General features: G+C 37.1%; 1 protein-coding gene across 6 annotated transcripts in view; it reads left to right on the forward strand.

Annotated features, from left to right (window-relative positions):
* The window catches only part of Atm (ATM serine/threonine kinase), a 115,720-nt gene extending 94,020 nt beyond the window's left edge, over window positions 1-21,700 (forward strand). For all 6 annotated transcript variants that reach the window (XM_063255698.1, XM_063255699.1, XM_063255697.1 and 3 more), the window contains 11 exons: window positions 111-249; window positions 344-426; window positions 1,543-1,683; window positions 2,325-2,441; window positions 12,105-12,254; window positions 13,255-13,420; window positions 14,644-14,730; window positions 17,656-17,770; window positions 17,952-18,015; window positions 21,151-21,287; window positions 21,399-21,700. In XM_063255698.1, the coding sequence (XP_063111768.1) occupies window positions 111-249; window positions 344-426; window positions 1,543-1,683; window positions 2,325-2,441; window positions 12,105-12,254; window positions 13,255-13,420; window positions 14,644-14,730; window positions 17,656-17,770; window positions 17,952-18,015; window positions 21,151-21,287; window positions 21,399-21,582 (1,383 nt within the window). In that variant the 3' untranslated portion in view covers window positions 21,583-21,700. The remainder of the gene's footprint in view (window positions 1-110; window positions 250-343; window positions 427-1,542; window positions 1,684-2,324; window positions 2,442-12,104; window positions 12,255-13,254; window positions 13,421-14,643; window positions 14,731-17,655; window positions 17,771-17,951; window positions 18,016-21,150; window positions 21,288-21,398) is intronic.
* Window positions 21,701-23,161: the final 1,461 nt, after the last annotated feature.

Here is a 23,161-nt window from a genome sequence, read left to right on the forward strand (position 1 = left end):
AAAGGAGCCAAGGGAAAAAATAGATTTTTGAAAGGTACCCTAAGTGATTGGATCAAAGTATAACTTGAGATTGTATAGAAATGTATAATATTTTTTGGCTTTATTAATAGGATCGAACAGAAGCTGCAAACAGAATAATACATACCATCAGAAGTAAGAGACCTCAGATGGTCAAGAATGTGGAGGCACTTTGTGATGCTTATATTATATTAGCAAACTTAGATGCCAGTCAGTGGAAGACGCAGAGAAGTATGTCTTTGAAAGCATGAATGTTGCTACTCCTACTTCAGTGCCATTTCTCAGTTTGCAGTTGTCACTGAAATATCTTTATTTTTATATACAGAAGGCATCAACATTCCAGCAGATCAACCAATTAATAAACTTAAGAATTTAGAAGATGTTGTTGTTCCTACTATGGAAATTAAGGTAACTTAGCATTGACTCAATTTTTTTTTAATTATGCTGAATTTAACTTCATTAGATTGAAATAGTCTTTCTATGTAGTGAACACTGATGAAATAGTGACAGTTTCATTTGTTTCAACCTAGAGGTTTTCTGTATTAGATTCCCTATGCCCAAACCTGGAAATAATCAGAGGCTTCTGCTTTTTCTTTGCCTTCAAGTTCTGCACCTCCTGTCTTTCTCATGAAAGTGTGCAGTCTGTTGTTTTCACTTTGCAGAAAAAGGAAAATTTCCATGTAGTTATACTATACTAATTTTTGACTCAGCAAGAATATCCCTAATTATTTTTTTAAAATTTTTGTATATTAGCTGTGATGTATTACATGATTAAATAATACAGTATGTAGTAGGTTGAGTATGCATGATACATTTAGCTATGTTATAATGATCTTCTATTGCTGTGTAGGCAGGGATATATATTTAATAATATGGTTATGGTTTGCAACATGATCATTTGAAGCACACTGTCAGTCTCTCAGGTGTATACTCGAGCCTCCAGTACGTGTTGTCACCGAATTTGAAATGTGGCTGCATCATGTGTTTTAACTGGTGTGCTTCCAGCTCTATCAGCTACTTCACTGAGCTAGCTTTTTCCTGCAAAAGCTGGAGTTAGTAATTATGATGTAGAAACCTTCCCTCCAGCCTTTCCAAAATTTTCCTAATGTTTTCGTGAGGAATTATTTTGTAGATGACTTAACATACGTACATGACAACACTGAAAAACAGAAATTATTTTTCAGTAGTTTCTCAGTGACACTATTTTAACTTGGACTTAGAAAAGCAAATTCATTATTTTTGTGTAACTCCTAAACCCTTTCCACTGTTACATATCTTTCATTAAACAGAAACTAAGGTTTTAGCCCCGTACCTAACCCTAAGCACAGGGTCCTTCATTCTCCTGTGACGCCTTAAAATTCCCAGTTAGGGCAGGGATGTATCCCAGTGGTGCAGTGCCTGTCTAAACATGAAGCCCTGGTTTGATTCCTGGTACTAAAATATAAAAAATAAAATTGCCATTTAAAATTGATTTTTCGTTAAATGTAAATAATACATTTGACCTATTCTTACGTTTTTTATTAGGTGGATCCCACAGGTGAATATGGAAATCTGGTGACAATCCAGTCATTTAAAACAGAATTTCGTTTAGCAGGAGGCTTAAATTTACCAAAAATAATAGATTGCTTAGGTTCTGATGGCAAGGAAAGGAGACAGCTTGTCAAGGTGAGAGTTTTTTTTCTGGTGTAGTCCCCTATTTGGTTAATAACATCAAAGTCAAATTTTTCATATTATTTTTTTCATTCATTATATGGGTCTCTTTATTTTGAATATCTATGAGGAACATTTGTGGAATATGAATGTGTTGTTTTCTAAAATCAGAAAGTTTGTCTCTTTTTTTATCTAAAAGGCTGTCATTATTATACAGTTGACTCAAATAAAATAATATTGTTAACATACAAAAATCTGGTAAGGTGAACAGTCAGCTTGATTGTTAGAAAAAATCTGTGGTAGTTCTTATTTCCATGATTAGAACAAGATGAAGGCGTTTGCCTCTAGTTCTGTGCCAGACGCTAAGAGACAGCTTGGGTGCTGCTGGGGAGCAGTGAAGAGACGCAGCCCTGTCCCACGCAGGAGTTCTGCAGTGTGCCGTTAGGTGGGAGAATTTAGTTATTCTAGTTACAGAAGGAGCCAGGGGAATCTTTTCTATCATTCTGCTCACTAGTGAAAGAATACTAATAGAGCTTAAATATTTAAGACTGTAAAGATGGTCAGATTGACTTGTGAGTGCCTTTTGCTATCCTGATGCAGCTGTGTGTTTTCATAATAAAGTGAACTGTGCTTATTCATGCTTGGTTATTTTGAAGGGCCGTGATGACTTGAGACAGGATGCTGTCATGCAGCAGGTGTTCCAGATGTGTAATACACTACTGCAGAGAAATACGGAAACTAGGAAGAGGAAATTGACTATCTGCACATACAAGGTAATTAGTTTGTATTCAGTTGCTTCACCAAAAAAAGATGCCATTGCTTGGACCAATGATCAGCAAGTGTTTTCTGTGAAGGACCAAGTAGTAAACAGTAAATATTTTAGGTTTTTTGAGTCTCTATCATATAATTTCTATTTTTTCTTTGTGACCTTGCAGCTCTCAAGGGCCATTTTTAGCCACAGGCTATAAAAAAATAATTGATGCTGGCTTTGGGTAAAAGGCTGACATTGCCAAACTCTGAGTTAGAAAATATGATTTTTAAAATTTTCTTTAAAATATTCATTAATTATGGGTAGTATTTCTTATATTCAACTATGATATTTCTCCCAGTCTTTCTTGTACTTAGCAGTATATTGAACAGTTTTTACTTAACAGTTGTACTGTGTGTGAAGAGGGATATTTTTACAGATTCTTACCAGTGGATTTTTGAGTTGCTTTGATTCTAGTGCTACTCCAAACAGTAATGCTTTCCAGTGAATAACCTTAGGCATAACAATTTCATCCGTGTGGTGATGAACCTGAGGCATAAATTTCTAAATTGATGGGTTGCAAGATGCAACCTGTTATTTGGTAGGTATTGCCAAGTTACCATCAATGGTAGGTATAGCCATTTATATTTCTTCTAATAATTTGCCTGAAAAGATAATCACACCTTAATAGCTTTATTTATCTCTTGCATTAATTACTATGTTTTTATTTTCATCTGAGGGTTTTTTGTTTGTGTTTGTTTGTTTGGTTTTTGGTACCAGAGATCAAACTCAGGACTTTGAGCTTGCCAGGCAGACACGTATGCCTCTGGGCTAAATCCCCCGCCCTATGTTTTCGGGTTGTTTTTTTTTTTTGTTTTTTGTTTTTTTTTTTTTGTCTTTTTCCTTTTTATCGGTACCGGGGATCGAACTCACGACTGCCTGCTTGCAAGGCAGGCGCTTATGCCGCTGAGCTAAATCTCCAGCCCCATGTTTTCAGTTTTTGAGACAGGATTTTGCTCTGTAGTCCAGGCTGGTCTTGCACTTGTGCATCAGCCTCCCAGGTGTGGGATTATAGACATGTATCACTGTGCCTTACAATCTATTCATTTATCTTATCTTTAAGAAATAATAAACCTCATTTTGAAGGGCCCTGGATTTGATCCTCAGCACTGCAAAAATAAGTAAGAGGTCAATAACAATAAATTGACTTCAATTTTACTGTATTTATGGACAGTACATACTAAATGTATACTAAAACTCTAAAGATTATTGAATAAGATGAAAAATGTTATTGTCTGTGGAAATGATAGGATTATAAACAACATCTGCTCTTTTATCTATTTCTAGTTTTTCAGAGTGAATTCTTTTTTAGAAAAATAATTTCTAAACTAAAAATCCCCAAATAAAAATATGAGGAAAAGGAAATTCATGAGGTCTCCACAACTATGAGTCACTCTGTTGTAACTGAAAGGAGAACATAAGCTTCGAGCTTTTTAACTGCTTTCAGAAACAAATTACAAAACAAATTGTTGTTATAAGGGAAGGGGAGAAACTATTCATCAGTAAAAATGGTTTTTTCTGAGAACAGATGCCTGTTGTGTCTCAATATATGTGTCTCTTTTTGACAATATACTCTGACACCTGAGGTTTGGAGACCTCGTTTTGAATTGTGAGCATAACCATTTATAGAGGCCTAGGTCCCAGAATTGGGAATGACTCCACAGAAGAGCTGGCCTAGGGACACACCAGGAGAACTACACTTTTTGCTAGCTTTTAAGTTTGCAAGCAGTTTTTGACATGAAACTTTATGAAACATATAATAGACGTATTCCATTAAGAATTTTGAAAAATAGTTTGTCCTCAGTGAATGTTAAATGCAAAATTTAAGTATCTGTGAAAGCTATTCTGTAGAAGTGCTACTTTTTCTATGTAGTTTAGATTAGTAGTATTCAAACTTTAGCAGACATCATACTAACTTAGTTTATTAAAACACAGATTGCTGGGGCTGGGGATTTAGCGCAGCGGCATAAGCGCCTGCCTTGCAAGCAGGCAGTCATGAGTTCGATCCCTGGTACCGATAAAAACGAAAAAGACAAAACAAAACACAGATTGCTGCCAGGCATGGTGGCACATACCTATAATCTCAGCACTCTTCAAGGCTGAGGCAGAACGATTGCAAGTTTAAGCCAAGCCTGAGTAACTTAGTAAGACAGTATCTTAAAATAAAACATAAAAAAGGCTTAGTACATGTTAATCTGACTTAATTATAGGACAAAATCGATAAGACATTAGATGTCTCCTTAGAAAGTAGATGTTCTATACTGTGAATGCAAGGAGATTTTTATGCTCTAAATGTTGGGCTTTTAGATCACAAAGCTGATGATGGAAGAATTAGATTATACTGAATAACAAAACTGTGGACTTCAGGAGGATCACCTGTTTCCAAACAGATATATAATTGAACCTCCAAAAATTATTAGTATAAAGCATGAGAGAAAGTCTTGACCTAGAAGATTTTGAAAATAAACTTGCATCTTTACCTCATCACTTTCTCTGTGTGAAAGCTTTGCACAGAACTATTTCACAAATTATTAAGAGATCTATAAAGTGGATATATCTGCATATTAAAGTGCAGTCTCTATCACAGGGTGTGGCTTTGACTTGATTATTTAGAATTACAATATTAGACAGATGTAACGGTTACTTTCAGATGGCTCCAAAAAGGGGAAAATTGTATCATTAGTATGTTGAACCAGCCTTCAGTTGAGGTTCTTGGAGTGCTGTTGGGAAGTTGTATAGCTATTCTGAGACTTCTCTGAGATTATTCCCAATCCTGGGATAAGTCCTCTTGTGATCCTTATGTTTCACATTGACAACATGAAACTAGGACTTGTTATCCACATCACTTATATCAATATGCATCATCAAAGGTAGACATTTACATATAGAGGCACACCAGATACATTTGGCAAAGAGAATCAAGTCGACGTGTAGACAAAACTCTTACTCCATATACTGGTGATTCACATATAGCTGGTGACATTAACCAAAATAGTATGGCCAGTCCAATATTTCTTCACCAAAACCACCCTTTTTTTTTTTTTTGGTACTGGGAATTGAACTCTGAACCTTGCACTTCCAAAATCAGTCTGTTACAGTCTAGGCCTAAAGTCTTAGATGTTTAGATAAGTTTTCCAAAATGAACAACTCTTATAATAAACAGTGTGCTTGCATTTACCTGTCATGTACTAATAAATTATTTGTGGTGTGTATTTAACAGTATTCTGATTAGTCTCACAAATAAAAATAAGGTTCCCCCCAGTCACTTGCCAAGATACTTTAGGGAGTAATCAATATAAAAGAGATCTTTAGTGGATTACTACAGTGCAACGGTGTTCATGTGATCAAGTCTTAAACACAGCTTAGAGTCAAAGATAGGGATAGATTTCCTGGAAGGAGGCATTTAAATGAACTTAGGAAGGAAAATCATTTGGAAAGGCTAGGAGATCATTCATTTATTTAATAAATGGTAATTTACATGCCTACTATTTTGTGAGAGTGTTTGTAGTTACAAGGGATATAAAAGTAATAAAACATCACCTTTGGACTTAAGTTCATATTCATAAACATGTAAACATGTTTCTTTTCTTTCTTTTTTTTTTTTATCGGTACCAAAACTATGTAACAAACTCATGACTGCCTGCTTGCAAGGCAGGTGCTTATGCCCCTGAGCTAAATCCCCAACCCCCATAAACATGTAAACATAATACCAAAGATATCGTTAGGGCTAGTGCCCTTCATGCTATGGAACATGGTGGCAGCAGGCCTACAGCAGAACAGGTCAGGAAGGTCGGTGGAGATTTTTAGACTGGACTCTAGTTCTGTAGTCCTAGTCTTTTGCTCTTTGGACAGCTAGCTGTTTATAATAATACCCAGTTTTTCCCTCTTAGTGAGTCTGTAGAAGATGACTTGTTACCTCACATGTAATCTTATTAAACAACTGGTTCCTGAAAAGATTAGTTACATTAAAAACTCAATAAAGTAGAATTCTAAAGTAGAATTTGATTAGTCAGGGGCTGGGGGTTTAGCTCAGTGGCATAAGCACCTGCCTTGCAAGCAGGCGGTTGTGAGTTCGATCCCTGGTACTGATAAAAAGGAAAAAGACAAAAAAAAAAAAAGAATTTGATTAGTCGCTTCCAGTGTCAAAATATCCCAAATCAAAGCAACGTGCTCTTTTCCTCTCAGTAAACGGTACCACCTTCACTCAGTTGATCAAACTATAAAACTGAGACTCTCTACGTTCTTTTTGAGTTTTATTATTATGGAAAATTTCAAACTTAAAAGGAGACCATAAGATAGCCTCCTTGTATGCATCACCCAGCTTAAACAGTTACTGGCTCGTAGATAGATTTGTTCCCTTCCTGCTTCTGCCTATTCCCCTTCCATATTATTCTTTCAATCAGATTTTTATTGGCACATTTTATTTTGTTTTTCTTTTTTTTTTTTTTTTGTCTTTTTCCTTTTTATCGGTACCAGGGATCGAACTCACGACCACCTGGTTGCAAGGCAGGTGCTTATGCTGCTGAGCTAAATCCCCAGCCCCGTATTGGGACATTTTAGATACACATAATGATCACATTCATTGTAGAAACCTATACCTAAACATGATAAAACTTTTTTCCCATTCCTCCCCTTCCCTTTGAGCTCTCCTCCATTCCCTGTTTACAAAAGCTTTGCTCCATTTTTTCCTTTTCTCATCTTTTTTTGCACTTCTGTCTTTTCTCCCACCTCTTCTCTTCTTCCCCTCCCCATTTGAACATATTCTTCCTATTTCATAATACCTTGATACATTTAGGTCTTTATTTATACTTTCAGCTTTTCACACCAACGAAGCAATGTGTTATTTACATGTATGTTACTTACATACATGTTTACAAAGTTATTTACATGTATGTCCAACTTAATTCACTTAAGCATCTGGTCTCAGGCTGCATCCATTTACCTAGAAATGTCTTCAGTATGTCCTTCTTTTTGGCAGAGGAGTACTCTGTTGTAGAAAAAAACATGTCTTCTTTATGCTTTCACCAGTGAACAGTCATTTGGGCTGTTCCCAAGATTTAGCTATTGCAAACTGTGTGTCTATATACATGAGTGTGCATATATCACTGTGGTATGATGCTTTTAATTCTTTCTGGGAGATACCAAGGAGGGGAATTAGCTGGGTCGAATGGAATTTCTAGTGGTAGCTTTCTGAGGAATCTCCACACTGATTTCCACAGTGGTTGCACCAGTCGTCATTCCCACCAGCAGCGGAAAAGGGTTCCTTTTTCCCCACAGCTCTGCTAGCATTTGTTATTTTTGATTTCTTGATAGCCATTCTTTCTGGAGTAGAGTGGAACCTCAGCTTTATTTTAATTTGTACCTCTCAAATGACCAGTGATGCTGAACATTTTTTCATAAGTTTATTTGTTGTATCTCTTCATCTGAAAGGTGTGCCTTTCATCTCAGGGGCCTCTTTTTGGATTGGGTCTTTAAATTTGAGAGGGTCTTATTTTTTTTTAGTTCTTTATGTGTTCTTGGTAATAATCGTTTATCTGAGAAATACTTGGCAAAATGTTTTTCCCTGTGGGTTGTCTCTTGACTGTTGGTTTCTCTTGCTGTGCAAAAGCTTTTTAATACGATGAGTTCCCAGGTGTAGATTCTTTGTGGTAATTCCTGTAGGGTTTTTTCATAAAATCTTTGTCTATACCGATGTCTTCTAGAGTTCTACCTATTCTATCTTCAAGGAGATTTAATGTTTTGTTTAATATTTAGATCTTTGGTCGATTTTGATTTTAGTTTAGTGTATGGTGAAAAATATGGCCTCATTATTTTTATGTAAGATGTCATGGATCTCTGAATACTATAGTATATAAAGATTTATAAAATATTGTGCCTTTTTTTTTTTTTTTTTTTTTTTTTTTTTTTTTTTTTTTTTTGTCTTTTTCCTTTTTATCGGTACCGGGGATCGAACTCACGACTGCCTGCTTGCAAAGCAGGCGCTTATGCCGCTGAGCTAAACCCCCAGCCCCAATATTGTGCCTTTTAAAAACTGTAATCACTCAAAACTTTGAAAAGAGTAGAAATTCCTAATATCACTAATTATTACTTTATATTTTCTTTCTCAAATCTCGTCTTTTCCATTGTCACGTACTGGTTTACTTGAAGTCAAGTCACTTTTCACCACTTCTGCACTATCAGCCTAGTCCAGCAAACCCTTCTGTCTGGATACTAAGCATTAGTATCAAACTAAGCATTTCCTTCTGTTCTTGGCCCCCAGAAGCAAGTTCTTTTCACAACACAGTGATCCTTTCTACAATGTCTGTTCTAACCTCCTGATAAACTCACGTTATATGGGAATAAAAATTCCCTAGATCCTTCGCCTCCGTGATTCTTTTTCCATCCTTACCTACCATTCTCCCCATTTTATCTCTCAATCCTCATTTCAGTGGACAAGTCATTTCCAGCTCACTCACCTTGTCTTCTGTTGTCGTGCACATACACTGATTTTAGTTTCATTTCAGGGCTTTCCTATTGTCATGCACATACACTGATTCTAGTTTCATTCCAGGTCCCTGCGCCTGGAATGCTTGTTCCTCATACCTTTGTACCAGTCACTTCTTCCCTTCATTCAGGTTTTTGCTCTAGTGTTGCCTCCAGAGAAGTCCTCTGTGACCATGTTGCCACTACTCAGTTCCATTCCTTTACAGATTTACGTTTTGTTCTGCTATGTTTACTATGTGGCACTGTTAAACATTTATTAGTGTGTATGTCCCCTCAGTTTTATGAGGGTGTAATCTTCATCTGTGCTGCCTCCCATTCTAACCTCAGTTACTCAACACTGTATGCAATACATAGTAGACTCTCATCAAATATTTTAAGATATGGTTGATCTCCTTAAGGAACAAAACCTAAAACAGCTCAACATATTTCAGTACATTAAAACAAAAATGTATGAAATCAAATCAAATTCAAGAGATCAACTGGGAAAGTGAATATAATAATGTTATATGTTATTGTAATATTAGTAACAAGGGATTTATTATATAATATAAAGAACTCTTACTAGTAATAAAAGATAATCCATTAGAAAAATGAAAAAAGAATATGGTCATTTTACAAGAAGGAAAGATTTGAGTGGCCAGCAAACCCATAAAATGATACTTTGCTGAGTCATCTGAAAAATACAACTTAAAACCACAATGCAATATAATTACCTACCCTTGAGTTGACCAAATATAAAAATCTTACTTTATTTTTTATTTTAAAGAGAATAAAACTAAGGAAAATAAGACAGAATAAAACCAAAAAATAAACAGTAAAGTGATACAGGACTTCAAAACCTTACAAAATTAGTAGTAGTTATCATAATGCCTTTTGTTGTCTTCAAAATAGCTGTAGATACCTTTGGACCTAGTAAAAGTCAAACAGAACAGAATAGAGTAGAAACAATAAAAACAAAACAATGAATGCAATAAAAGGACTTCAAGGGGCTGGGGATTTAGCTCAGCATCATAATCGCCTGCCTTGCAAGCAGGCAGTCGTGAGTTCATTCCCTGGTACCGATAAAAAACGAAAAAGACAAAAAAAATAAAAAAAGGACTTCAAAATAAGCTAATGATAAATCCAAAATGTCTACCATAGTATGTCTTGCTATCTTTTAAATAACTGGTCATGCCATCAGATTTAACACAAACAACAAAAGAGAATAAAACCCCACCCAAGAAAAAAATGAAAATGATACAGTTTCTGGGGGGAGGAGTGATCCCCTCCTGGTGAGGCCTAACAAAAATTCTAACAAAACTCTTTTGAAAGTTAGGGGATAACTTCTGGTGAATGGATAAATTACATACTGTTTTAAATAGTTATTTAGCATATATGCTTAACTGAGTTGAATATACTTAGGCCTTATGACCCAGTTTTCCCATTCCTACACGTACACCCTGGAGAAAATGAAATATGCTCATTAGTAAACAGTCATTATTTTATGGTTATTTTAAGAAATCTGATAACATTGTAAATGTTAGTACACAAGTAGATCAATTAGATAGTTGTAGTATATTTACACAGTTTGCAGTTGGAAAATAAATGCACTAGGAGCTGCTATAAGCATGGCAGCTAAGAGCGGCCCAGGAAGGGGGCCTCCTGTGTTTACTGGGACCTGCACCATGCGGGGACCTGGGCTCTGAGTAAGCAAGAAACCCCTCTCCTGCCTGGTGAGGGGCTGAGGGAACATTATGGTGTCCCCCTCACCAGTGGGAGCCAGTGATCTGGACATCCCTTGAGAGGCTGACCATAGGCAATGTAGCAAATAGGGCGGATTTCCTTCTACCATCTCTTTGAAGGCAAATACTTCTGTCACTGTTTTGCTTTGTTCTAATTAGTGGTGTTATTTTAGCCTGTTTTGTTTTGTTGAACTTCAATATACATGAAAGTATGGACAGCTATTTTGAAGAGAAGGAGAGACTATTGTCTAGTTTTGAAGACCTAAAACACCTTCCTCATTCTGTTTGGATCAGTTATATACTATGTTGTTTTGTATGAATTCTCTTTTTGTGAAGACATGAACAACTATTTGGAAGAAAACAAGAGACAATATGAGTGAAGATCTCAGCTCATCTTGCTTTGAAATTTATATTGCTTACATTGCTTTCTTATGTCCTATTTTGTTCTGTTTTGTTGTGTTTAATTTTACTCCCTTTAAAATAAAATTTAAAAAAAGAAAATAAATGCACTAACAGATAAATGAAAAGCACTGCTGAGTGAGGGGAAAATTATAGAAGCATACACAACTTTATAAAGTTTGTGATTATTTCTGTACAAATAGCTTTGAAATAAAAATACAGCAAAAAATACATGAGCATAAGTCAGTTAGCAGTCACCTTAATGCTGAAAAGGAACAAGAGATTGTTAATACACAATATAAATATGAGAAAACCTGAGGTTTGATAAAGTTGCTTAATATATAAAAAGGTATTTGTATCATTTTTACTTTTATGTTTATGTGATATTTTAAAAACTGTCTCTAAAATTTTCATTTTATATTTAGGAAAACATCTCAGGGAATTACTAAGACTGTACAATAAGAATATGTGTTTCAGTAATTAAGGTACCTTAAAATTGAGACTACATTCATGGGGAATCTGTTCCTTGGTGAAATTCCTTAAGTTTGATTGATAGCGCAGGTATAGGGAAGGTAACTGAATGTGATCATGCACACTGTTGTAATCCCAGATGCTCAGGTAACTGAAACAGGAAAATTTAAAATTTTGAAGCCAGTTTGGGCAACATATCTGGGACCCATCTTAAAAAACAAAGTGCAGTTAATTCCTCTGCTAAATAGAATGAAATAAGTCTGGATCAATTGGAGATATTGAGTGAGTATAATTAACAGGAGTGTTCCCTCAGGGAGTTGTGGGGATGAGAGATGGCTAAGCAGAAAATTTAGATAAATCACGTTTTTTTAAAATAGAAAATCACATTCTTTGTGCTTAAGTTTATTTCTATTACTTTCCTTGAAGAAGCTTAGTCTCCTGTGGAGAGAGAAATATTCATACCAATCAATATAATGCTTTGCACTAATGGTTAAATGACTATCAACTACTCCTTAGCGACCATCTATGATCAGAAGTATTTACTTTGACTTCAGGTGGTCCCTCTCTCTCAGCGAAGTGGTGTTCTTGAGTGGTGCACAGGAACTGTCCCTATTGGTGAATTTCTGGTTAACAATGAAGATGGTGCTCATAAAAGATATAGGCCAATGGATTTCAGTGCCTTTCAATGCCAAAAGAAAATGATGGTGAGTACTACTCTAATTATTAGTGAAAGATTATTTAATAGCTTACTAAAACAGATAGCTACTACCAATATTATAGAATGTCAAAATGTTTTCATTGCATGAGATAGTTGTTTAGGATATGAAGTTAAAAATAAACTCAGTAGGATGAAAGTATTGAGTGAAGAAGGAAGTTTTTGTTGATTGTGTTTGCAGTACATAGTAGTTGTGTTCATTTTGGGGATTGAATCATTTTCAGTTCCTTTACACATCCAAACTCGTCTCCTGGTCCCCTTCCCCATCTCTAACAAATCTACCTTGTTTCCTATCATCTCTCTTATTTGATTAATTAATTTATATTTTAGGTTTTCCATATGAGAGAAAGTATGCAATATTTAACTTCTCCTGTCTGATTTATTTTTATGTAACATTATGATCTCGATTTCCATGCATTTTCCTGCAATGACACAATTTCATCCCTCTTTACTGCCAATTATTACTCCATAGTGTATATTATGCATTTTCTTTGTTCATCTGCTGATGAGCATCTAGGCTGTCTCCACAGCTCAGCAATTATAAATTGCACTTCTGCAAATATGGGCACGCACACATGCCTTCTGTATAATGTGCCATCTTTTCTGTAGGGGGTTATACCCAGGAGAGAGAAACAGAATCTTCACACTGGTTTTCATAGTGATTCTTTCATTATTTTCTCTTTCCTATTACAACCCCACTGCTGTGATGCCACCTGCGGTTATCTGGAGATAACCTTTGGTATTTCTGTTTACTTTCATCTAGATTTTGAGTTTAATTAAAACAACTAATAGTTATTATTGATGTCCCTCTGTCATTTAAAACTAATATAAAAATCCTAAAGAGACTGACATTGAAATTCATTGCTTTCCTGGCCAGACTGTTAGCTTCTTGTATGTAGATCTTGTTCATCTTTTCATTTCCCCATAGCAACAAAGTGGACATTAAATACAATATTGAGAAGATAACTTTATATATGATCTCTTTAAAGGAAGTACAGAAGAAGTCCTTTGAAGAGAAATATGAAACGTTCATGGATATTTGCCAAAATTTTCAACCAGTTTTCCGTTACTTCTGCATGGAAAAATTCCTGGACCCTGCTGTTTGGTTCGAGAAACGGTTGGCTTATACTCGTAGCGTGGCCACGTCTTCTATTGGTAACCTTGTGCACCACATTACATACAGAACTTTGCAGCTTTATGAATTGCAGGGTGATGATGGTAGTAATAAGTTATTAGCCAAACTATCTTCATCATTAGATCAGTGGGTCACTCCTAAGCTTTAGCTTTTACTCATAACATTTTCAGACAAGAATTCTCCACTCAGGAGGGAAGTAAAACTGTTTTTTCTTCATTGTATAGTGAATATGATATGTTTTCTCTCCTAAGTATATATTACTGAGATTTGTTTTGGAAGGTAAAATCTTTGATAACTCCATTTGATATACTTTATTATTGTTCTTTTCCTCAGAATTGCACCATGATATTATTACCCATATTATTCTTTTTTTATTAGAATTTTGTTTTTAGTGTAGAAATAGTAATAGAGATTTTGAATGTGATGTACTATATAAATATTTTACATTATTTTTAATCTATAAAAGATTGGAATAGCTAGACAAAACAATCAACAAAATCCTAGCATACAAAACAGGAATAGAAGAGGTCTTCTGTTCTGTTTTTTAAAATAAAGGCAACTACATGCATGACTTATGAATGTTTTGAAAATCAGCATGAATATTTTGAAAATGTCCCCAGATAATTTGAAGTTTTCCTACACTAAGAATCACTAATTTAATTCAAGTGATTCAGCTTGTAGCAAGAAACTAGGCCTAGTTAATATAGCATTAATCAGATACTTGGCATCTTGACTGTGTTTCATTAGGTTTAGTGTTTTAAGATATATTATCCTGTGTTTTAAAAACAGAAATGCAATTTTTCCTGGATATGTACCTGCTGAAGTGAATTAATGATTAATTTGTGTTCAGTATCTTCATCAAGGAGATGAAAGTTTCACTGAAGAATGACTTCTCAATTTATAAGTATACTCAATATAAATTCAAGTGTATGTAATGCACTGTTTTGGCCCACGTAATTAATGGGTCTCAACTTTTAACCACAGTAGTTTCCAGAGTTCTAAGTATTTTAAAACTTGTACTTTTTAATAAAGGGAATTTTTTAAAGCAGATTACCTATTTGAAAACAAAGTACACATTAAAGCAGCTGACCAGATTTGACTTAAACTCAACATGACCATCTGTATACCTGATTTTCTTTAAGTAGGCTGAAAAGCCTGAAGTACTTAAAGAGATAAAGTCAGTGAGATTAGTTGAAGTTACATTGTTTCTTAGAAATAATAAAAATTATTGATCTTTCCCCAGTTGGTTACATCCTTGGCCTTGGTGATAGGCATGTACAGAACATCTTGATAAATGAACAGTCAGCAGAACTTGTCCATATAGATTTAGGTAAGTAATAAAAGACTTAGTATTTAGTTGTCAAGGTATATTATTTGCCCACCAAGATACTATTGATATAAGGACATAATCAGAGAAATAAATTATATTTAGAGACACTATTTTATATGCTTGCATATGCATATTTTAAAGCATAAACATGGTGGTACTAGAAGAGGTGACAGTTAAGTCTTTTAAGAAAGGAAAGGAGGATAATACAGAAGACAGGGCACGTTTGATAACAGGAATGCTTATGTTGTTGCATGTTTGTCGGTGTCACTCCCGGCCGGCAGGAAGGACACACAACAAAGTCTGGCAGTGGACAACCTTTTCTTTTATTTTCCTTCTCCGTACAGCCTGCCCCGGGAATCCTCCCGGCCGAAGCCTCTGTTGGTCCGCTCCCCGCGGCTCCTTGCGTGCTTCTCCCTACAGTCTGTCCCGAAGCCTCTACCGGTCCGCTCTCCGCGGCTCCTTGCGTGCTTCTCCCTACAGTCTGTCCCGAAGCCTCTACCGGTCCGCTCTCCGCGGCTCCTTGCGTGCTTCTTCTGCTTCTTCTCTTTTTGGCGGGAGAGGCACTCACTTTTATAGGGTTACAGTGGCCAATCAGTTCAAAGCGCGCGATGCGGGCTGATTGGCTAACATCAGTTGTTGCTAGGCAGACTATCTTACAGGGCGGGTTGTGAAGCAGGAGATCTTACAGGGCGGGTTGTTTACCAAGCAGGAAGCAGGAGATAAGCGCCATCTTAGCACACTCGATGGGAGGGGTAATCTAGCTCAGGCTTTGCTCTTTCCTACAGGCCTCACGTCCGCCAAGTAAGGCGACCGGGCTCGGCCGCGGCTCCCAACACATGTTGTAGACATGATGAGTCATTAAATGTTGTACAAGTTTGCATGTAGTTGGGTAGCTAGAAAGAGAGATTAGAACCAAGCTTTAAAAAGCTGGGCTGAGGAGTTTTGATGCAGCTGCAGTCTCTGTCTACTTAATTGATGTTTGAGCCACGTGTCTGCAGCTGTGGCCTTGTCTCAGGCCTCAGCGAGGACCAGTGATTCATAGAGGTTCACTTACTATGAATCAGCAAAGGGCCAAGGCCTAAGACAGACTCACAGATAAAAATAGAAAGCCAATTAGTTAATTTTATCCTGCTCAGAGCCTCTGGATAGTGGTCTCCAACACTCCTTATTTATAAAAGCTTTGTTTCTATTTTTTCTTTTTCTCATTTTTTTCTTCTTTCTTTTTTTTTAAATTTTATTTTAAAGAGAATAAAACCAAACAAAATAAAACAGAATAAAGTCAATCAAAACAAAACAGTTCAAGTGATACAGGACTTCAAAACAGGATAATAGAAAATCAACATTGGCTACCACAATACCTCTTGTTATCTTCAAAAGTACTGCCCATACCATCAGACATTATAACATCAAACAAAACAGAACAAAATAAAACCAATCAAAACAGAACATTGAATAGAACACACACACAAAAAATACTGAATTTCAGAAACTCTCATATTTGCTATATTACATATTGTTATCCTCTTAATAGATGATCAGAGTGCCAGCTTGAGGCCTGCAAAGTCAAACAATACAAGCATTAAGTTGTTTTTGTACCTCAGCTGCTATCAACTCAGCATGTGTTCCTCCGAATCAGCCCGTTGCTTGGGGAAGGGGGCTGCGTTCTTGTCTCACAGCCCACATGCATGTTGACTCACAGGAAGGATGAATTGGTTTCTTCTTACTTCTCCTGGGCCCAGTATGGCTTCTGCCAAGTCATGGGAAGGACAGATTGTTTTATTTCTCCTCCTATGCCCAGTATGGCTTGTGCTGGCTCACAAAAGGGCAAATTGGCTTCTCGTTACTCCTCCCAGGCCCAGCATGGCTTCCACTGACTCATGGAAAGGGTGAATTGGCACCTTGTTTCTGCTCCCAGGCCTAGCATGGCTTGTGCCAGCTCACAGGAAGGACAGATTGGCTTGTTGTTGCTCCTTCTAGGTTCAGCATGGTTTGTACCAGCTCATGGGAGGGCAAATTGGCTTGTTTTTCTTCCTGGACCCAGCATGGTTTGTGCTGGCTCCCAAGAAAGGTAAATTGGTTTGTTTCTCCTCCCAGACCCTGCGTGGCTGCTGCTGGCTCATGGGAATGAGGAATTGTCTGGTTTCTCCTCCTGGGCCCAGCGTGGCTTGCTCTCATTTCCTTTTCCTGTACCCCCTTCCTAGTTCCCCTTGCCACGTGAACATTTTCTTCCTATTTCACAATATCTGTTATATATTTTGGTCTTTATTTATACCTTTAGTTTCTAACACCAAAGGTACAATGTGGTATTTACATGTGTGTCCAATATATTTCTCTTGAGTATGGGCTCAAGGTGCATCATTTACCTAGAAATGTCTCAAGCCTGTCCTTCTTTATGGCAGATTATTAAAGAAGGATAATCCATTGTACTCCATTGTATTAAAAAGCTACATCTTCTTTATCCATTCATTGGTTGATAGGTATTTGGGCTAATTCCAAATTGTATTGTTTTATTTATTTATTTTTGGTACTGGGGATTGAACGCATGACCTCCCACTTACCAGGCAGGCGTGTATGCTGCTAAGCATTATCCCCAACCCCTAGTGTATTATTTCTTATAGCCACGTATAACTGTAATTATTTCAAAAATAAAAATTTCATTTAAAATATTTAAAATCATTTAAAGTACATATAAATGTCATCTACATTTTAAGCTCTACCAGATGTTAATTTTTATGATCAAAATCACCTTTAATCTAGATTTGTCTGATTATGTTAAGTTACAGTTTTGGATTTGAGGTGAATCTCTAGTGTGTTCTAGTATTGATGCAATAGAAGTGACAGATTGTTACCTTTGCAAAAGCTACATGACATTTGGGAAGAAATTTAGCTGTCAAATCTGTGCCTCACTGTATTGTTTTGTTTTAGGGGTTGCTTTTGAACAGGGTAAAATCCTTCCCACTCCTGAAACAGTTCCTTTTAGACTCACCAGAGATATTGTGGATGGCATGGGCATCACTGGTGTTGAAGGTGTCTTCAGAAGGTAAGGGAGAGCAAATGATGCCAAAATTATTTGGATGCAGGTTTATATAGGTAATGGAACTCAGTGATAGAGTTATATCCTAGTGCTTTGTAGTACTTGAAAAAGACCCTAGTAACAGTAACAGATGTTGAAAACTTTGGTGTGCACAAAATCCACATTTGTAATGTGTTTGACTTTATAGATGCTGTGAGAAAACCATGGAAGTTATGAGAAATTCTCAAGAAACTCTGTTAACCATTGTAGAGGTAAAGTATGTTGTCAGGAAATCCTTTATTTCTGTATGAAATAGACACTGATTCTGCAGTAAAAATAAATAATAATATGGATTCCTCAATAATATAGAAATTAAAGTTTAAAGCCATATCATGTCCCTTTGCATTTAAAAGAAGAGTTTAAGCTTTTAATAAAGATCCAAAACAGTAATATTCCCCAGGATTCTAGCTACTTAGTTTTAGTGAGAAGAATTTTCTATGCCTGTGTAGCTTTGAGAGTTCCGCAGGAGGTATATTGTTGGTTCACACTTACTAAAAGGGGTTAGTTCCTTTGGTGCTTCAGAAGTTTGAGTAGGTGAATGCCAGATTGCTCGTGTGTTGCATTCTTTATAGGGTGGTAGGGGCTGCAGTTAAAGTACAGTTAAAGGGATTGTTGCAGGGTTACCTGCAGATTGGAACTTAAAAAGGAAATGGCGGTGCTCTGAGTGAGGGTCATTGAGCCTGAGTAGTTACCTGCGTGTCCACCTACATTAGGTGTGTCCCTCCTGAACACATCCCTTAATGCTTTCTGATTTTTCACTGGCTTACCCAGTCTCCCCTCTAAATCTCTACAGACCATTCGTTGTGATTGTCCCAGCTTTAAGAGTATTTCTCATTTGACTATACCGGGACTTTCTGTCCTTGACTGTAGGTGTGTACTTGTCAACAGTATCCTCAGTCCCAAACCCCAAGTATGTCATTCCTCTCCTCTCTCAGATTCGATTTTCCCTGAACCACAGTCTGTATTTCTGATCTGTTGTAATTTAAGTACCTCCTGTGTCCTAAACCTGTCTTTCAGAGCACTTTGATTTTGATGCATTTCTCCTTTCTTCTCAGGATATTTGATTTTCCTGACCTTCATGATTTTGTTTTTCTTCACCGTGGACCATCCTGTCCTCCAGGGTTTTCCCTTTTTTGATCAGGAAATATTTGTGTTTCTTTAGCTCAACAGTACTTAGCCAAGCATAGCTTTGTCATATGCAGGACAGTTGACAATGGGTGGAGACACTTTTGATGCAGTTGTAGGGAAGCACTGACGTGTAACAGACATCTTCCGGGTAGAGGTCTGGGCACTGCGAATCATCCCATAATGCACAGGATCCCCTCACAGCAAAGAGCCACCCAGGCCAAAAATAGGAGCAGTAGTAAGATTAAAAAATCCTACTCTAGCAAGCACTCCTGTTTTGATGATACTAAAGAGTATTTTTTAATTACTCCATTCCCTTTTTTTTTTTTTTTTTAATTTTTAGTACTGGGGTTGAACCTACCTGTTTTCACTAAGGTATACCCCAACGCCCTCTTTTTCTCTATTTTTTATATTGAGACAAGGACTTGTTAAGTCATGAAATTACCATCCTGGTCTTGAACTTATAATCAGTCCTTCTGCCTTAGCCTCTCAGAATGTAGGCATTACAGGCATGTGCCAGCATGCCCACTTCCTGTCCTCTCTTGATTCCAGTATTTGCAGATATGAATCTGACACAAGCTTTTCCTTTTGAAATAATTTGTATTGTCTCCTTCAAATATAATGCCTTTATAATAGAGGCCTTCATATTTTTCCCATTAGTCGATCAATAAGATATTTTCCCTTTGAGTAAGACTGGTTTACATAATGTACAATGTATGCCATTTTAGTGCCCAACTTGAAGTCATATAGAAACCCTTGAACTGCAAACAAGTGATATGAAATCAAGACCAAGTCCTCCAGTTTTTATTTCTTGTGGTATTAGGAATTGAACCCAGCATTTCATGTGCATGCTAGGAAAGGAATGTACTACTGAACTACATCCCCAGCTCTTTGAGAGTGGATCTTACTAAATTGCCCACGCTGGCCTCAAATTCATGGTCCTTGTGCCTCAGCCTCTTTAAGTAGCAAGGATTAAAGGCATGTGCTACCATGTCTAGCTAATTCCTGCGTAGTAAGCTCCACAGTGGTCCTGGAGGACGCTTAGAGTAGCCTCACACAACCAAGAGATTTTGGTACTGCTGATCTGCAGTTGTTCCAGAATTAACCATGCTGAAGACATTTTATAGTCCCAGTTTGGTGCCAGGAAACACAGTAACTTTACAAGCAAAAACAGTGTCCCAACCTCATAATGCTGGCCTGTCCTGCAGAATCATTTGCCTCTGTAACTGAGTCTTTATTACTGAAACATGTGTTTGGTAAAGGCTGATAAGAAAAAAGAATGTTCGACACTAACAAACAGCAGGGCAGTTGGCTAAACTGTCAATCTTAGAAATCTTTTATAACCTCGGTCTTTTTTTTCAAATTTCTAAAATTTAAGCCGGGGGCAGTCCTGGAGATTAAGCTCAGGGCATTCATACTGAGCTATATACCTAGCCCTTGTTTTTTTGTTTTTTGAGACAAGATCTTTTGCTAAAATGATTTTATAGTCCTCCTGCCTAATCCACCAAAGTGCTAGGATTACAGGCAAGCATTACCAAATCAACTTTAAAATTTACATCTTAAAGCCAGTTCTTGGCTACTTACATGTACTTGTCTACCCTGTAAATCATTTAGCTCTACCACAGCGCCAGACCTTGGTTTTTGAAGTTTTAACACATTACACTCTTTTTTACCCCTTTCCCTTATTTGGAATGAATTGAGAGAAAAAGCACCACAGAGTGTTTGAAATCAAAATGTCAGCTTTAATACTGATACAGAAAAAACCCCTGTTGGATAACGTGGCTTAGGAGTGCAGTCAGAACAGACCTGCTGGTCCCCACCCACCCACAGTGGACTCTTGGGAATGCCTGCCTGGTAGGGAGCAATACCCAACACAGTCGGCTCCCTTACTCAGGATCGTACTGGTCAGGCGTAGAGAGTAAGGGAAAATGGATTAGTGGTTTCCCCTATTCAGAGATTAATTTCACTCAGGAAACCGTGCGTCAAGAAATAGCACCCCCAACCCCGGAGAAAATAAACTTGAGAATAGCGTGAGGACCTTTGAGTGTTGTGCTGGTAAGTTTGCTCCACAAGAAGACAGAAAGCAAGTGTGATAAGCTTGCTCTGTCTCCTCCATCGACCACCATCTGCCTGGTCTCATTTTGTTTTTTATTTTTTACAATACTGGCTCCTGTTGTAAGTACATGATAAGATGCACATTCTCCTAATAATGTTTTCTCTAGGTGCTCTTGTATGACCCTCTCTTTGACTGGACCATGAATCCTTTGAAAGCTTTGTATTTACAGCAGAGGCCTGAAGATGAAAATGAGTTGCACTCGACTCCTAATGCAGATGACCAGCAATGCAAACGAAATCTCAGGTGAGCAGAGCACTGTGTTAGGAAGACCTGGGTCAGTTGTTCAGAGGTTCGTGTTCTCAGAGACCTCAAATCTGTCGTACTACATTGAAACCTTTGTGTTTTTGTCATCAGTGATACTGACCAGAGTTTCAACAAAGTAGCTGAACGTGTCTTGATGAGATTGCAAGAAAAACTGAAAGGAGTGGAGGAAGGCACCGTGCTCAGTGTGGGTGGACAAGTGAATCTGCTCATCCAGCAGGCCATGGACCCCAAAAATCTCAGCCGGCTCTTCCCAGGGTGGAAGCCTTGGGTGTGAACGTCAGCATATGAATCACTCTTGAATTCAGCATTCAGAAATACATCTCGATTTCAGCCTTCATTTTTAACCCAGTCACAAACTAGGGATTAAAATCTAAGTGAATAACTGTATTTTTCCACCCAGAGATACGGTAACAGTATTGAAGAGTATCTCTGTTTTTATATGTTAGCAATACTTATTCATGCTCTGCTTTCAGGCCAAATGTTTATTTCTCAACATCCTACCTATTTTCAGTACAATCACTGATTTACATATTTGTAACAACCCTCAGAGTGATAGTTTGTTCTTTGGTATAAATCAGAATATGAGAGGTGGTTATTAATCAATGCTAATCATAAATAGTTTTCAATATTAATCAAAATATCTGACATCTTGTTGTGACATCACTCATCCTTACAACAAAACCTTGGGAGATTGTTATCCCAGAAAGTAAAAATCGGATAAGTTTAAGAATAAAGTTTAAAGGCCAAAAGAAAGTTAATTGCACCAAAAATGTAATGGGGCATTCTCTAACTAGAAAACACGTCAGATGAAAATCAGAGGATCCTCAGACACTTGCTCACAAGGTTAATGAAAACTAAATACATAGAGAAGCCACTGGAAGAGCTAATAAATTAGTGTTTAAACAGCTGTGTCCAGATTAGGAGAAGGTAGGTAATATCCCTTCCACATGTGCTGTGCTGATCACACTTCCTCAATTAGTTCCCTAATGAGTATGGATATAAATCCCAAGATCATCAGAGTGTACACTTGAAATGTAAAAAAAAACCAAGAATTTAATATAAATTTAAATATGTCTGAAGCAAAAACAGGAAGGGAAACCATTAGGCTTCTCAGAGATTAAAATGAGCTAGACTGTCAAAAACTAGAAGACTAGCTGGGCACGGTGGTGCATATTTGTAATCGAAGTACTCGGGGGGCTGATGCAGACGGATCACCATGAGTTCGAGGCCAGCCTAAACTGCATAGCAAGACCCTCTCTCAAGAGGAAAAAGAAAACTAGCTTAGCATAGTGCTGCACACCTGTAATGCCAGCACTTGGAAAGCTGAGGCAGGAGGATTGCTGTGAGTTCGAGGCCAGGCTGAGCTACATAAGCAAGTTCAAAGCCAGCCAGAACTACACAGACCCTGTCTCAAAAAATAAAAAACATACTAGGCCAGTAAACAGACTTTCGAAAAATGTGCCATTCAAGTGTTTCAATTGCATCGTAGTGAAATTATATTTTATATAGATTTCGTACAATTAAATGTATTTCTTGACTTTACTGTTATCTGTATCTATCATTTTTTAAAATAAATTTTGGAAGATAGTATGTGCTAAGACTCATCCATTTTATTCCAATAATTTGAGTAATGTGTGTCGGGCATAGGGCTAGTTCCTCACTTGACAACAGTGAATACAGTGGGCATGGTCAGCCTATGCAGAGAGCTCTGAGTCTAGGAAAGATGGGCAGTTGATACCTCAGTGTGAACTGAGGAGTCACCTAGACCAGTCTGGCATGTTGCATATCTAAGTATTATAACTTTTAACTAATTATCTCGAGACGAATGTTCTTTGCTTGGGCCTGGAAAGTGA

The sequence above is a fragment of the Cavia porcellus genome, unplaced genomic scaffold (genome assembly GCF_034190915.1).
Source record: "Cavia porcellus strain 051 isolate PalLab524CR breed Dunkin Hartley unplaced genomic scaffold, mCavPor4.1 scaffold_9, whole genome shotgun sequence".
Classification (NCBI taxonomy): Eukaryota; Metazoa; Chordata; class Mammalia; order Rodentia; family Caviidae; genus Cavia; species Cavia porcellus.